This window comes from Drosophila gunungcola (assembly GCF_025200985.1).
Source record: "Drosophila gunungcola strain Sukarami chromosome 3L unlocalized genomic scaffold, Dgunungcola_SK_2 000002F, whole genome shotgun sequence".
Lineage (NCBI taxonomy): Eukaryota > Metazoa > Arthropoda > Insecta > Diptera > Drosophilidae > Drosophila > Drosophila gunungcola.
The window spans coordinates 6,889,995-6,906,853 of NW_026453178.1; the positions used below are offsets into that span (position 1 = coordinate 6,889,995).

The 16,859-nt window shown below is 35.2% G+C and overlaps 3 protein-coding genes across 4 annotated transcripts in view; 2 read left to right on the forward strand and 1 right to left on the reverse strand.

Annotated features, from left to right (window-relative positions):
* Positions 1-1,427, reverse strand: part of LOC128257271 (cell death protein hid) — a 30,782-nt gene extending 29,355 nt beyond the window's left edge. The window contains exon 1 of the mRNA XM_052988219.1: positions 1,248-1,427. The gene's annotated coding sequence lies outside the window, so the exon portion shown is untranslated. The remainder of the gene's footprint in view (positions 1-1,247) is intronic.
* Positions 1,428-5,010: 3,583 nt separating this feature from the next.
* LOC128257269 (larval serum protein 1 alpha chain) lies at positions 5,011-8,424 on the forward strand. Of its 2 annotated transcripts, none has more exons than XM_052988217.1 (3): positions 5,011-5,349; positions 6,315-6,442; positions 6,507-8,424. In XM_052988217.1, exons 2-3 carry the CDS (start codon positions 6,383-6,385, stop codon positions 8,283-8,285), a joined length of 1,839 nt encoding a protein of 612 aa, XP_052844177.1. In that variant the 5' UTR covers positions 5,011-5,349; positions 6,315-6,382; the 3' UTR covers positions 8,286-8,424. The 2 variants fall into 2 exon arrangements, with proteins under 2 accessions (XP_052844177.1, XP_052844176.1); XM_052988216.1 differs by lacking the exon at positions 5,011-5,349 and adding an exon at positions 6,146-6,256.
* A 6,838-nt stretch (positions 8,425-15,262) lies between these two features.
* LOC128257303 (uncharacterized) lies at positions 15,263-16,640 on the forward strand. The gene is made up of 3 exons (XM_052988263.1): positions 15,263-15,829; positions 15,897-16,369; positions 16,431-16,640. The coding sequence occupies exons 1-3, from the start codon at positions 15,340-15,342 to the stop codon at positions 16,515-16,517; spliced, it is 1,050 nt and encodes a 349-aa protein (XP_052844223.1). The 5' UTR covers positions 15,263-15,339; the 3' UTR covers positions 16,518-16,640.
* The last annotated feature ends 219 nt before the right edge of the window (positions 16,641-16,859 follow it).

Sequence of the window (16,859 nt, forward strand, 5' to 3'; positions counted from 1 at the left end):
CTGGCTGCCAATTATAATTGCGGGTCCGATACTGGCCGCTGTAGCGACTCGAACTAAAACTCCAGAGATTGATCGAAGACAAATAGATGGACAATAATACGTGTGGCTCGATGGGCGAGTATCGGCCAGATACAGATACATAGATACACAGATACAGATACGACACTGGGCTGGCATGCAGCACGCGCCACATCTGTACGAAATCTCACATCGAAACGAGCCGAAGGAAAGCGATCAAGTGCCGTGTATTAATTGGAATTACTGCAATTGCTCGTCAGCACTGGCCCAAAAAAAACTAAAAACGTGTGATCCCCTTTTGGATCGAGGCTCTGTAATCATTCTCCTCCTTCCTCCGCTGAAATTGAGACACAAAACGAAAGCGAATCTCATCCATGCTCTAGTAAGTTTGCAAATGGGATCAAAGAGCCGCCCAAGGGATGGGATCTGGATGGTCAGTGGCTCTCTGGAGCAACCGATTCGCTTGGCTGGGAGGCACTTCTGGGTCGCTGGAATCACCTCTGAAGTGGGTTAGGAGCTCGTCCCTTTTTAACTTGAAAAGTAACACTATCAAACAAAGACTTCAAATTTAAAATACTTTTATACTGTCATAACTTTAAAAACAATATTTATATTCACAAATTATTACTTATTACATATATATTACATTTTTTATGTTTGTTAAAAAAAATCAATTTGAAAAAAAAATTAAAATATAAAAGAAGAGATAAAACATAATTAAATTTCATTACTTTACTTTAGAGGACTGGATTCCTTTCAAATTGTATTTGTCCAAAGTGGGAAAAATAGCAATGACACTCTGAGTATCTTCGAGATATGCGGACCGTGGCTGAATTTTTTGCTTTGCATATTCTAGATTAAAAATAAATTGTCAACTTTGACAATTGCGCGGCAGTTGTATTTATAAACCAAAAGAATTCTCTGCGCGAAAGGGGGAATGACAATTTTGTTTACAATATTTTATCTTTTTTTTTTTGTTTGTTTGTTATTTTTAGATTTCTGCTGTGGCAGACAGCAGGGAGACTTGGATCGGATTTTTGCACTCAAAGCAATAGGGAGAATAATTGTATGTTGTTTTGAACCTCCTTAGAATCCCCCTTAAATTAAAAAAAAAAAAAATGTTTAAAACAAGCCTCGTTACGAACGTTTATAGAAGTCCTCATTTATGGTAGGTAGTGATTAAGCATTTCCAAAAAATTATTAAAATGCAATTTACGAAAGTCACTCACCGTAAATTTGTCACACGCAGAAAAGGCAACTGACACAGAACAAATCACGTAAAACGATGGGAACTTTTCAGGTGGGCAGAGATCCACAATGACTCCGGTCGATTGGTGTTAATCCTCGCGATGATTTGGCGCTTTCAACTCTTTTGGGTTAACTGTGCAGCTGATGAGGTGATGGTGATTCTGGATTGAGGACACAAAATGAATTTAAATTATAAAATTATGAAACCACAATATGATGAATAAGTGCAATACTAGTAGAGTGTGTTCATCGGACTTTTTCGGTAGTTTTATATTTTTTAGGCTTGTGTTAGCTTAGCTTAAATATTTAAGATGGATCCATAGATTCAATTCAATAAATATATTGCAAATCAAATGAAGTCCTTTATTTTTTAAGGACATACATTTTGTTTTCAAATTAAATTAAAACAAACTTATATATACATTGGATTTGCATTCAATAACATAAAATAAATTTGTTTTCTAAATTTTCACCGAGCTCTACCTTCATGAGTATAAACCAACACATTTAACTACCAGATAATCCATTCGCATGCACAAATCGCATCAATAAAGCTGCATTCAAGACTTCGTTCTCATAGATGTCAACAAAGGAGAACTAATGTACGATATTTGTTAGGCATTTGGCGTATTAACAAGCTTTTCCCAACACCTCAGAGTCGCAGCGAGGAAAGATCAAAAAACCCATTGAAGAACCCAATTGAAAACTCATCAAATTGAAATTATCGCCGACAATTGTGGGACTTTGAATGCATATGCCTCGACTTATAGCGACCGTTATTTGACTTTCCCAACATATGTATAATAATCATAACTTGAATTGAAAATCACCACGGCACAAGGGAACGAAGCGAAGTCCAATAAGGGCAATCAAACAAGGCAGAACCAAAGCGCACACAGCATAATAAACTAAATGGTAAACAAATATTGGAGCTGACAAAAAAAAAAAAAAAAAAAAAAAAAAAAAAAAAGGGGAGATGGGGCTGTGAGGTGGTAATGTGGTAAGGTGGCAAAGGGTCATCAGAGGGTTCTGGTGTTTACCAAAATTGTCGCGCAAGTGCACAGCGAATTGGGTCATCGCCTCTACCTGATGCATCCACTCCGATCGGTGTCGTATTTCAATAATTCTCCCCCCACTTTCCAGTGTCGGATATTTAATTTGTTTAACGCTTAAGACGCCTGGCATGCGTGGGCGTTTCCTGATGTTCCACCGATAGATAGCCAGATAGCCATCGACTCGCTTAATTGTCGTGACAAGTTGACAGTTCGCATGAAAGCCCTGCCATTGTTCGGGACTCCTTTCCCTTCCCATATCCATCAGTGTATTAAATTTCGGGCAAGAATAACTCCCGAAATCAGCTCCATTTATATGCACTGAAAAAAGGAAGGAGCAATTAAATATTGTGGAAATACGGATGAGCTTTAACAAAATAAACAAATTATATTTGATCTATTCTTAATTCAAAATATTTTTAAAGCAAAATTTTACAAGTCTTACTTTACTTTAATTTGTGGTTTTGATAAAAAATTTTATTTTCGAATTTAAAAAAATCATTTTAAAAAATTAAACACTTGTTTTAAAGTCTAAATTTTGACGATACTTATTTTGTATTTATAATAATTGTTTTGTTTATTTATTTACATATATATTATCAACAGATCTTCAAAATAATAGTAATGAAGGATCGCAGAAGAAGAAATTCAAGCGCATTAATAATATCAATAGTTTGTTGAAAAGTTTGAGTTTCTTCAAAAAAGTTCTTCTTAGTTATTTAATTTAATTAAGTAATTTCCCCTAGTGTATGTTTAAACAACACTTACTTGTATTTATCTCGGTTGACCCAATTTTTGGTTGTTTGTCGCTTTGCCTTATTAAAAACATCGGACTACCGATCGGGGCCCTGCGGTCTGGGCTGGTCTTTTTTTTGGCCTGACTTCGATGATTCATTTGTGCTTGGTTACACATTTTGCCATTGACGCAGTGCCCGAGGTCCACATGCCATTCCAAAAGAACCCGGCGTATGCGTCAGACCTTAAATATTTACACCAAAAAAAGTCATAATAAATAAGAAGCTTATGGGAGGTTGGCAGATAGCAGAGTGAGTGAAAATAGTTAGATGGCAGCTAAAAGCGATTGTGTAAGCTCCCCAAGGTGGCGGAAATATGGTAATTGAAGTCAATGCGATCACTCAAGCTTTGAAATAATACTAAATTGTCTTGTGAAATTTGAAATACCTACAGTTTTAAAAATAAATTATTTTATTTCAAAGTGAAAAGGAAATACGTTTTACAAACGTAAACTTACATCTACACAAAATCCTCAACTTCTATTTAAAAGCTCAGTATGTCTAGTGCATAAATTTCTCATTTAGCTTATGTTTTATTAGAATAACCACGATGAATGCGAAGCTAAAGATCAATAAACCTAAATAGCTCTTCCAGTAAATCTTGTGTAAAAGTTCATGACACCCCTTAATGCCTAAGAAAACGTAAAGCAGCGATTCCCAAATCTATATTCCAGTTTATTATGCGTTCTACCCTACCAATCACACGCACTGCGCCTAAGATGTCCACTTTCCAACCGTTTTATGAGCCAACAAAAAACGAAGGTTGACAAAAGGCGCAGTGATTGATGCGCTGAAAATGGCAGGGGGATGGATCCGCCCGATAATGACTTTTTAAATACGATTCCAATGCGCTAAAAGGGGCAATCATCGGACCAATGACAAAGAACAAAGTGAGCGTAGATGAGTCGGGGTTAGGGGACCATTAAAGCGCGCTATTGAAATGTAATTTGCATTTCATAAGCCTCCCGGGGCCAAGGATCACGGCAAAAGAGTCTGTGATGACATTTGAAAGGAGCAAGGCCCCTAAGGGTTCTCAGATGTGACGATTTATGGCGATTTGATGATGGCAAGCCCATTGAAACTTTGCTCCAACATGCAGTGATGCAATCCCCGATCTCAGTTAATGTGCTAATATTATGCAAAGCACTTGGGATCGCAGCCGAATGGAAAACCCGGGGTGCTGATTGCACGTGCAAAAGGATTTGCAGTCACAGAGGATGTATTTTTTACACTCAAAATAAATTGATTTGCTTTGTTTTCATATAATAAAATAGAAATAAATGAAATACTGAATTCTAAATTATATAACAACTATTTATTTATGTATTACTCTGTATAACGTTAGCATACTATATTATTATTTGTAAATTAATTCAAACTAAAAGTTTACATTTTTTCCAAAAACGATTGTTATAGCTTTGCATTTTCCGTGGTTTTATGTTATATTAGAATTAACTTTTTGAGTTCTTTAAAAATATATTTTTTTCTTTTAATACCTTTTAATATTTTTGAAAACAATCTATAGTACAATTTCTCGAGTGTATCTTCTAGATATTTGAAATTAACAATGATTAGGCAAGATTCGCCAGCAGTTTTGTGACGTTTCGTTGGGACTAGAGTTCGGTAATCAGTTTTCATGAGGCAGCAATAGGGTCTTTCCGATCGGTAATGGTCTTAACAGGCTTATCGGGCCAAAAATTTCTTGCCACCATCAATAAGAATCAATCAGCGCAAAGACAGTAGTTACAGGGTGGTACGAGTAACTGGTTGCTTCCTTTCGTTTCGGTTCCAACTCATTAAGTTCTTCAAGCGCAACGTTTTGTCACCGCGAATGGAAACAAAGAGCTTTGTGTCTTATACACTATATATAATACCGGCTGTAACTGGACGATAATTTAATGGTCGGCCTGCATCTGGACTAGGTCTCGGTTCCTATAATCCGTCATGCCTGGCTGCCGATTTACATTAATGCGGCAAATTTCTGGGCGAACAATGGGCCAGAGATACCGAGACATCCGAGTCGCGCCGACTGTAATTAACATTTCTCGCATTATAATTTGCCCTTTTTTCCGCCATCCAGTCATCAGCAGCCATCAGAAATCAGGACATCGGACAGCAGGCAGCAGACAGCAGACAGCAGAGACCCCAGAAAGCGGCTGAGTTGGCAATTTAATGTCCGCACATTTGCGCAACAGGAGCGGGAAGTGATCGCCGGTGGGCGGGGATATAACCACTCGGTTGGTGAAAAGCGTTTTGCATTACTGTGCCACACTTGGTGACTAATAGGCAAATGAGACTCGCTTCTGGGCATATCTCTTACGGTCATTTTCCGCTTTATTTACAGGTTTCAGTAAATGCTAACCAACAATAGCCAATTAAGGAAATTAAGGCCAGTAATCAGTATTTATTTGTTTTGTGAGCAAAAGATGTCTTTTAAATAAATTAAGAGTGATTAATTCAACAATGTGAAACATTTTGAGTTTATATGTTATATACAAATGCAACATATTTGCAATACATAAAACATTTGAAGCCAATGATCTCTTTTTAGTTGATCATATAATTTAACGAATTTAATTTAACACGAGCATTTAGTTTCAAGTTATTAAATAGATAAATCTTATTCAATTCAACTATTTAGAGTTGGGTGCGTTACCTACAGTTTCAGACGATAAACTTTTCATTTTAGAACTTGTGAAACTCCGATCATTATTTTAAATTTAATCAAAGTATTTATTATGAAAATAATACATATAAATCTTATAATGGAAAATTAAATAATTTTTCTCTTTTAGTTTTGTCTTTAAAATGTTTTTTATTTAAGTCTTAATTTTATTCAATATGTTTTATAAGATTTATTGACGAAAAGTAAGTAAAAAGTAATATAATATTGACGAAAAGTATTTTTTCTTAAATGCTCAATTGTCGTTTCATTTCTAAAATTGCCACCCTGCGAACAGAATGATAATTTTAGCTGATATAGGTGAAAGCTATATAAAGCGTAATCAAAGTGCAATTTGCAAACCGTCACCAGTTTATTTTTGAATCGTGTGTGGTAAACAAGTGCCATGAGATTTTGCGTCTGCTTATCGTTGTTATTTTTATTTCTAAATATTAATTTGAAAGTTTTTGCTAATGGGATAGGTACAAAACTTGTAAAATATATACATTTTGCTGTTTGTAAAGATTATTTACTTTTTAGGTAATCTCTACTTTTTGGAAAAGCAACGTTTTTTGTTGGAAATTTTGCATCATGTCCACGAACCTTTAATGAACGATCAATGGAGATTATTGGGAGAGAAGTTGGTAACCGACAAGGAACAGTATGTGGTCAGCATATACATATATAAAAAAATAATTTAACTACAACTAACTCAGTTGTTACAAATTATAGGTGTACAACGATCACATGGCAAAGTTCTATAGGGATTTCAAATTGGGAAAATTATTACACAGAAATGTGTACTACAATCCACTCTATGCCGATCATTATGAACAGACGCTGGGCCTTTATCACTTTTTCTATAACACCAGGGATTGGTACACTTTGTGGCAAAATATTTGCTGGGCACGGGTTCACATAAATCCAGGTGTTTTTGTTCAAGCTCTAACGCAAGTCCTTTTCAAACGAGAGGATTATCAGGCCCTGATTTTGCCCAAGATTTATGAATTGTGGCCCGAAACGTATCACGATGATGTAACTGTGAGCAAGGCTAGAAAATTTAATTTTGCCAACTGGATAAGATACGAGAACGTAAGTGACATTGAGGAAATTCACCCGCAGAAAATGGAACCTTTTAATTTGGAAGGAGATCTGCGAAGTTCACTTGAATGGTTTCAGGCCATGGCCGATGTGAATATACTGAGAATGAAGCAGCCAAAAAAGGGAAAAGAACTCTACTACTTGTTGGAGGACATTGGCTGGCAGTCGTATTGGTACAATGTGAACATTGGCATTGTTTTTACTGAAGAAAGTACAAGTGAGCTGCAAGAATGGTGGTACTATCAATTAGGTCAACTACTAGCTCGATATAAACTGGAACGATATAGTCAGAAAATGTCGTATAAAAGCTTAGCATTAGAAGAGGATATAAAGAGACCAAATCATCGATTTAAACTAGAGTCGCCGAAAACTTTGCGAATTATTGTTGATAGACTGAACAAACTGGAGAAAAAAGTAGGAGATGCTATCACCTTTAGAAGTTTTCAACTTAATAATGGTAGTTTTATTAACCTGGATGTGGATACTAACTGGCTTATTGGGCTTGGCGAACTATTCCCCTACGATTGGACACAATTAACCATAGAAAAAACTAGCCAACCCGAAATTTTGCTAGACATTCGAACCTCACTGAGATCCGAAAACTTATACTATTATGCTGAGCGGGTGTTGCAGTCATATCGATGGTATCGTCAGGTGTTCCAGCCCTCTAATCCGAAAATGTTTATTCCCAGTGATCTTCGCATTGATGATATGCAGATAAGTCCGCTGATCACCTACGAACAACCGGTTGATGTGGACCTGAGTAATATCCTTCATGCCAAGCACTTTTACTTGGCAGGACAATTTGTGTGGCCTTTCACCTTGCAACAGCAGCAGTTTCGACTGCAACATAGGGATTTCACTTATAACCTGCAAATCTCAAGCAACAGAACGCAATCTACAATTTTTAGAACTTTTCTTACCACTTCAGAGCGGGGATACATTCAAAGGGAGCCCTTCTATCAGCTGGATTCTTTTCTAACAGTGATATATCCAGGATTAAATAGAATATCAAGGGAATCGAAGGACTTCAGAGGACTGATTGGTGATCACATCTCATTCACTGAGCTCCATCAGTTCGTAAAACTGGCTGAAAGAGAGGAATACGACTTTCCCTTGAATATATCCACTCCTAATTGTGGTTTCCCTAGACGTCTGATTTTACCCCGAGGTGGTAGGGGAAATCCATTAAAGATGCGTCTCCTGATCGTGGCCACTGTCTATGATTTTAAGGCTCGGCAAGGCAATGAACTAAATTGTGACTTCAGCAGAGGAATTAGTCGATGGGATGAATTGCCATTGGCTTATCCCTTTGAACGCATTCTGGAAGAAGATAGCCAATCTGTGGAAATCTCAGGTGATCATGTCTACTGGAAAGATGTGCAAATCCTGCATGAGGATTATGCATAATATTATAAACAATGGCCAAAAATTATAACATTATACAAAGATAAACGATTTATAATCTTTGAAATTAAGAAAATCATTACGATGAACTTATCACAGTAATAAATAACAATAACTATAATGTGTAAATGCTTTTTATAAACCCCGAAAGTTAAAAATAAATAAAGTTTAGTTTACAATACATTTTTTATATACATTAATTATGGTTTCTTATGATAAAAAATAATAATTTTGCTTTTATAAATTTGCACATAAAACATTTAAATAAATACATAACTACCTTCATTTTTTCTGGGAAACTATTATTTTCGTCTGTCATCTATCAAACCTTTTAAGATATCGTTAGGCCAACTCCATAAATATACTTCAATTCCACATTACCGTTTTCCTGTCTATCCCCTTCCTAATCCTAACAAATAAAACCTTTAACGGATAGTGACGCCAAATTTGGGTAATTACAAGGCATGGAGGAAATATTAAGAAGACGGACCACTCCGCATGGTGCCTAAAAAACTCTGAATCCAACATGTATACAATATTAATCAAAACCACACTCAAGAAAAAAAAGTTGATTTGTAAACTCTATTGATTATACTTTTCTTTTTCCGGTATTTTAACATGCATATCCAACAAACACAACTTACAAAAATATCAAATCCAAAAAAATTAAAAAAAATTGTATTTTTTCTTAGGTTTAGATTTGAATTTATTTCAGGAAAAGATTCATGACTGGTTATAAAATACACTTGGCAAAAAGATAATAATCAAAGAATTCAACAAAAATTCTGGTTCAATTCTATCTGATTACAAATTCATTATTTACGCTTTTATAAATACGGGGTAAATTAAATAACTTTTCTCAGTGCACAAATTTCAAAAGCGAAGAATCAAAACAGAAATTAAAAGCGAACAAGAATCTAAGACTGTATAAAGAAACAAGGGCTTTAGGTGTGGGAGGGGGGTGGACCCAAATAAAGGGGGTGGGGTGAGGGGGTCTGGAGACGACGTTGCATGGATGCAAAGCACTTTATACCAAGTCGAAGAACGGTTCGAAAAAAAAGGGGGCGGGGGGACAGCGAGACCGCTAAACTTGTTATACGCAATCGAATCGAAAATATGGGCGAAATAAAGCGAGACGCGGCAGGGGCGTCGAAGGGGGGTGTGGCTGTAAATCTAGAACTAGTTTTGGATTTTTTTTTTTTTTGATTTTTTTCTCTTTCTTTGGGCCGATGACGCGGTATAAAAGAAAATATTGGACACCTGCACGGTTTCGTATCGCAGCCAAGCAGCAACTACTACTACTACAGCAACCACACGGCGTATGAGGGACAAGTGAAGCCCGAATAAAAAATTAAATAAACGCACGGACAGAGGCCAAGAAGCAGAGCGTCGATGGCAAACAGACTGAGCAGATAACACGTGGAAGACGAATGAGAAGAATATGTCAATTAGGTAGAATCGGAGATACCCTGAAACCGTAGAGGAAATTATCCTTCAAAATCGATATTTATAAATTGTGTACTCGAAAGTTGCATTGGCCTCCGATAACGATTTAAATCATTTTTAATAATTACAAATATTTAGTTGCATTGAAAATGGTTTCAGAAGTGAGGCCGAAATATATCGGAAAACAGTAAAAAACTTGGGCTTTTATATTTTACCAAAAAAATAATATAATACTACTAATAAAAAATACTTAATATTAAAATAGGCAAAAAAATATTTAAAAAATAAATTAATATTATGGGTTTACATTTTTTTCCGCTGTTAAAAGTAAAACAATTTAACGTTTAAACAATACATTTCGATGGGTCATATCCAAATCTTGGTAATTAAGAATGAGAGAATAAGTCTCGATTAAAAATTAGTTCAAAATATTTTAAATGTTCTTGAAAAATAACTTGTAATAATTATCAAAAACGATCCAAAAATTGCCCACAACAATTAGCCTGAATAAATAAATATTAAACATATACTTTAATAATAAAAAATATTTAACATATACTTTTACCTCTTAAACAACAAAAAGACTACAATGATCATAGTGATCGAACAGTATTTATAGGGTATAGGTTTAAGACTAGGCAACCGTAACGCGCCTTAGATTTTCTTCAACATTGCTGTCTCTTTCTCGGGCCTGCGTCTGTCTCACTTCCACTAGGTTAACTCAAATGTGAGCTGGTGGCTTAGGTAGCTGCAAAAATTTGCCGGTCCCGAAAACCCAAACGAAAAAAAAAGGACAGAAGACAGACAGAAATAATGAAAAGGGGCATCGGAGCGTAGAGCGATAGAAAAGGGAAGGACGAAAACTAATGTCCAGGCTTTTATTTCCAAGAAATTTAAAACTTTGCGAAGGAGCGAAGAACGCGAGAATGGGGAAAAGAAAAATGGTGTTTTGGGGTGTACAGCAAAAGATAGGACCGAGTCCATCGAGCCACTTGAGAACACATGGCGGGGAATCGGAGTTTGAGGATCCTCAACGCCTCAAACGCAGGTAGAAGACGAAGACCTAGTAATGGATTCTAATTTGTTCTCTTATTTTCCCTCACAATAATTTATTACGCCCAAATTAAAGAGGGGGGCAAATAAAAAAAAAACACCAAAAACCAAAAACTTTACCCAGTCAAATCGTTTCCGATGAAAACTTTTGCCAACTAAGGGATAAAACCATAAAATGCTTAACGACAAAAGACGTGTGTTGTCTGGCCATTTAAGGTGATTCCAGTTGAAGTGCATTTTGTCAGCTTAACTTCAGTTGGTCAGGCTATAAAGTCTCCCGATTCCGATTCCGATTCCGATTCCCTTCCCGATCCCGATCCCGTCGCTCCTCCTCCCACTTCTGTTTGCATAACAGTACAATCGGCTGAGAACTGTCGGCACTCAGAACTTGATTGCTTTTTGAACTTTCCGCCGCGCTGCCAACAGTCCAACATTCAACTCCCCCACATCCCCCCCATCGTTCAACTTCAACAGGGTCTTTGCCATTTATGCATAATTAATAAATTGCCTTGTACGCAAACGAAGACGTTCGCCGATTGCAACGATAAAAGCAGCTCATCCGCTTTCGATATGACTAAACGCCTTGTAACCAACATCGAATAATAAAATACCCTCAATGAATATTAACCATACGAGGTATTTCTAATGATATACGTTTATTTTTATTACTTTTATTATTGCTAATACAAATGGTATTTAATACCATTAATACTATTCAATATGCATCTATGGGTTAAGATTTGTTAGAGTAGTATACATTTTTAATTTAACTTTAAAACCATAGACTTAGGTTTTTCTGATTGTAGCTTTTTTAAACCAATCTAAACTGTTCCAATGAAATTGTAAGTGATTAGAAAATTTTGAATTCAACGCAATCACAAAACAGAAGCAATTAATTCAAGATCTTATCAGTCAGCTGTTTTATAAGCTCGCAATGAGCAAAAAGACACATCAGTCGACATATAGCTTGTTTGAATTTTGAAAAGCCGTAGGATGAACGATCTAAATATCCTTAAAAAATATATTTCCCAATCAATTAATTAATTCCTAAAGGGTAGCAATAACAGCCAGCAATTAATTTTGATACAATCTGGCTTGCCGAAAAAAAATCCAAAAAATATTTTTGTTTTTTGAATTTCTGCATTAAATAAATAATTGCTTATAATAAGCACTCTGCATATTCTGAGAAATACTGAATAGAATGTTTCCCAGCCTCAGTAATAGATAAGCGCTACTTGATAGGCTTGAGTTCAAAGAAATTTTGACACTTTGGCACTTGGCATGAATTTATAAATAATCTTTGCTGTATAGAGAGACAGTTATAGCTCTATATACCAATAGTTCTGACAATAGACTTTACAACTCTACAATTAGAGCTAATTGACATTTTAAAAAAACTTAAGCATGACAACAAACTTAATTTGGCTGCACTTTCTTTTCATAGGTGTCATAATTATATAACCGTTATCTATATATTGAATTTATTCACTCATTTGCAAAGAATAAATTTTGAATATTTCCATGAATATTGCAATGCTTCATATCAAAATAGCAGAAAAAAAAACTAAAACCAAAAGCTCTAATCGATTACAAATGTTAGACTTAGCTAAAAAACCTTTGTCCACAATTATTTTTAAGAGTTTAGAAACTAATCAATAAAAATTGCTTTAAAATGGTTCTTTTCTAGTTATGATAATTTAAAAACTACTTTCAAGCGAAGAATAAAGTCTCACCCGAATGAAGTTAATCATCGCCAGACAAACTCTTCTTTTGTTTCATTCTGTGTGTGGGCGATCGCAATTTTATTCCACTTTCAGACCTATATCGCGATCTCCTGGATCGGAAGTATTCCCCATGTTTGCCGGTTGCCGTCTTTTGTTTCGCTTTCAGTCGGATGAGCGATGGGAGGCGTTGGTGGCCCCTGTCTTCTGTCCACTGCCTCTTGCTTTCATGGTTTATCGTTTCTGGGCATGTCTCAAGGGTTGTCCAATATTTCACAATGCCCGACAAGCTGTTCACATTCTCTGGACAGTGAAAGTGGGTCACCGTTGGCACATTTTTATGGCCTTGTTGGGGTAGGTGATTGTGGATGTTTTGTTTCGAAATGGACTTCACTGGCTGGCGTCTTGCTGTAATGGAAATTATAGTTTTAAAATGTGATAAAATTGTAGTAAATAGTTTTTAAGTGTCCAAATCAAAATCGTCATCCAACAAAAACCCCTTTATAGTTGAATAAAGGATTTTGAATGTATGTATGCCTGATAGTAAATCAATAAACTTATTGTGCATTAAATATCTTTAAGTAGAAGGCTCTTAAATCATCATGAGTCACTAAAAGACAAAGAGACAAGGGATTGTTTATAGATTTTTCTTCTGCATATAAAAAAATGCATATGCATATAGGTGAGCACAAAACCAATTATTTGTAACGTTCATATCGTAATATACTTTGCCCCGGCTAGACTAAAATATTATTTTTGTTGATTTGATTTTTTTTTTTCAAGAAAAACATTTGCTTGAAAAGTGTTTGCGCTGGAGTTCATGCGTTCAGCTGGGAAGTAATTATCAAAAAAAGAGATGTAGCGTACTAAAAATATTTAGAGCCCAATCTATGGCGTGGCCAGTTGGAAAAATGCCAAATAATATAGCGCATGGAAACTCTCTCAATGAATGATGATAAAAATAATTTTCCTCATGGGTGCAATTCTCAGTGGGGGGATGTTAATAACAAAAACAAAAAGGGATAATTTATTTTTTATGGAAAAACAACTATCTAGTAGTAAAATGAAAGTTCAGAAAACCAATAAATTTTAGAAGCTGAACAGCCCAGGTCTATTAAATTTGTACCCATCGCTGTAAAAATTAAACCAGATCAGGCGTAAATCAAGGCAAATCGAAATGGTAATAAAAAGCAATTGAAAACTCTGCGCCAAACACAATTGATGCGCTTTTTATGTGCAAGCCGAGCAGTGCTAATTGCTGTAATTGATCGAAATTATTATGCAGCACTTGTGGGTTCTCTCTGCGATAAACTGATAAAGAAGTGGATTTGATATAAAAAAATTTCAAGTAGCCGTAATTCAGAATTAAAGAAGTGAAGAGTCAGTATACAAATAGTTGTCTACCGAAAATGTATTTAAATTAATTATTTTCAACACAACTAGTATTTCTTTTATTGCTGTAAAATAATACAGACAATTAAATACAGATATATAAAATAAATACAAGAATTAAGGATAAAAGTATTAAAAAAACATCTGCGTACACACAAGCATTATTGTTTTTTTTCTTTTCTTTTTTCACAATAAATCAGTTTTTTTGGGCTTCAGAAATTTAATTATTGCCAACGTGTTTAAACAATGTCAACAATAAAAAATCACATTACAGATACAACTTACCCTCGGCTGTGGTTGTACAAGAAGTTGACATCCTTGGATTCGATTTCATTTACAGCTTGGAAGTTTGACCAACTTCCAATGCGGCATATTAAATACATACATACATACATATGTTTCTATGTATGTATTGACAAACCCACCAAGTAACACTTGTTTACTGAAAATCAAACGGTTCTTGGTTTACCGGCTTGAATTATGCATGATAGTTCGTAGTCGTGTGACTGAAGGTTGACAATTTATTGACAGCTCCTCTAATTGGGTTGGAATATCTCTTAGATAAATAAAATGATTATCAGCCGAGTTCGGGCAGAGCAAATTGTGTCTCTTATATTACTTACTCTATGTTTGAGGTTAAAACTGTATGTTAACAAAAGGCAAAACCACGCTATTTCGTCCTACTTTCGATTAGTTTTTCATCGAAATTAGTGCCAGGGCTGGAAAACAAAGATGGTGTGATGCAATCGATTATTGCGATAATTAAGGCTACTTCACACTACAGATGCAAGAATCAAGAAATTTGCAGATAAAAAATTCCATTTTCCCAAAAACAAAAACAAAAGAATTTTAACTGTCAGTAAACTTAAAATCATGATTTTCTCAAAGTTTGTTAATGTATTATCGTTTCTCCCTAAAAACCGAACGCCTTTAATTTGTCATATGCTAATATGCGAGTGTGAGCCAATTAATAAATTTTATATATAATATCAAGAAATCTCTATTTTAAGATATTAAATACATTTTTGCACTCGTAAAATGAGAGGGTATATTGTATTCGCTGGAATCTAAACTTAAAAAGTATAAATATTCAGGTTTAATGTCTGAAGCGTTTCTTTTTGTGTTAAATTGGAATATTGGAGGTATACTCGCTTGATAAAATAAATCAGCATTATAAAATCTCAGTTCATACTTGGAGGTTGAATAAACAGGAAAAATAAATATTTTTTTAGTTATACAGTTTTATTTATCTATCAATTGGTATTAACATCTAGGAGTTAAATATAAGAAAATTAATCGTTCCGCGAAAATAGGCGCGGTGGGAATTGCTTCGTTCCATTTGCTTTAAAGCTATATGTACACGATGGTGTTATCTTGACCTAAAGTTATCGAAAGTCCGGTCAAAGTTCTTTTTTGTCCAGCACGTGCTTAACGAGGTTTGCAAAATGGGAAGTCTGAAGAAATTAATTGGGTTACCATTGGAAGTTCATGATTTAATATTCGAGTTGCTTGGGAACGTCGAATATAAGCTGAATTTGGCTAGAGTGGATAAAGTGCTGGCTGCAGCATTTAAGTACCATAGCCGATATGAATTCAAGTGCTTGGACGTGGAGGAAGTTCCATTTCGGCTTTGGGGAGCTCTACTTCCGCTATGCGGCTCCACAATTCGGCATGTTGAGACCAAAAATGACGAGAATATCAGTCCGCCGTATGAGTTAATAGGGCTCTATTGCCCAAATCTGGAGTCCGTAGGATTTTTTTTAAACTCCCGAAACCGCGGAACTGTGGGCAAATTTATTAGAAACATGAAAAACCTCAAAGAAATTTCTGTTGATCTCAAAAATGCCTCTCCGAAACTTCTGAGATTTATTAAAGATCTTCCTGACTTGGAAGAAATATATTTATATAATGAACTCAGTTCAGAATTAAGTATCTGTAAGTATTCATTTTAATTTCCTAGTTGTACCTACATATACATCTGAATTACATCATTTTTTTATAGATGAAGGTGCAATGGGTACGTGGTTGGATAATAATGAATATCCGACATTTTTGCCTAAGCCTGTCAACCTTCATGATACATTTTCGTCGCTTAAAAAACTACGGTTTTTGGCATTGAGTGGATTTAATCTATGTTCGCGAGAAACCAAAGATGAAGTCAACTTCCCAGCATTAGAAGTACTTTTACTTGACTGTTGTGTTATCTTAAGCGATATACCAGTGATGCCAAAGCTGAAAACCTTAGGTGTTTACGGTCTAGAGACGAAAGATTCCTCAAACTATAATTGGATTTCGAAAAATGTAAACCATTTGGAATGTTTGGCAATATGTTTCGATCATGCAAACGTTTTGGATGTCGTTAGACGTTGCTCAAATCTTAAAATACTAATAATCGTCTTCCCTGCCGAAAACCGTGATTTGTTTAAAGCATATTATGAGACTTTAACTGATGTACCCGAAGTTTCCGATCAGATGGTAAGTCATAAAATAAATGTTTTCCATATAATCAGTAAAACTAACAAATATTTTCTTATAGCTTTCCGAAATCTCACACATAGTTATCCGCATCGAGGATGGAAAGCGAACCGTAACCTTCCTTACAGAAGAGTTTGAATATCAATGAATTTTTACTTTGTATAAACTTTTGTCAGATTACATTTTAACAGTGAATCATATTAATTTAAGCCAGGAAATATGTACGCTGAGCACACCAAAACACTTGGTTACCAAAATAAATTTAATAAAAGACTGCATACACGTACTAAAAATAAACAAATTTCCTATATATCCAGCCTGCACTGGTTAACGCCTTCTCTTTGAAATTTGTAATTTGCATCACAGCAAACATTTCACACCTCCAATTCATTGAGGCGAATATTCTATACCAGAGTTTTGCATAAATTTATTTTCTCGTTCCCCGTTTATGTGTGTACTGCACAAACGAACTGGAAAAGTTATTTAAAAC

Bases quoted from the DNA above. Each gene is read 5' to 3' on its own strand.
- LOC128257269 (XM_052988216.1), top strand. From the start codon at position 6,181: ATGAGATTTTGCGTCTGCTTATCGTTGTTATTTTTATTTCTAAATATT. The intron at 6,257-6,314 runs GTACAAAACTTG...TTTACTTTTTAG, and splicing joins AGTTTTTGCTAATGGGATAG to GTAATCTCTACTTTTTGGAA. The intron at 6,443-6,506 runs GTCAGCATATAC...TACAAATTATAG, and splicing joins CCGACAAGGAACAGTATGTG to GTGTACAACGATCACATGGC.
- LOC128257303 (XM_052988263.1), top strand. From the start codon at position 15,340: ATGGGAAGTCTGAAGAAATTAATTGGGTTACCATTGGAAGTTCATGAT. The intron at 15,830-15,896 runs GTAAGTATTCAT...ATTTTTTTATAG, and splicing joins CAGTTCAGAATTAAGTATCT to ATGAAGGTGCAATGGGTACG. The intron at 16,370-16,430 runs GTAAGTCATAAA...ATTTTCTTATAG, and splicing joins CCGAAGTTTCCGATCAGATG to CTTTCCGAAATCTCACACAT.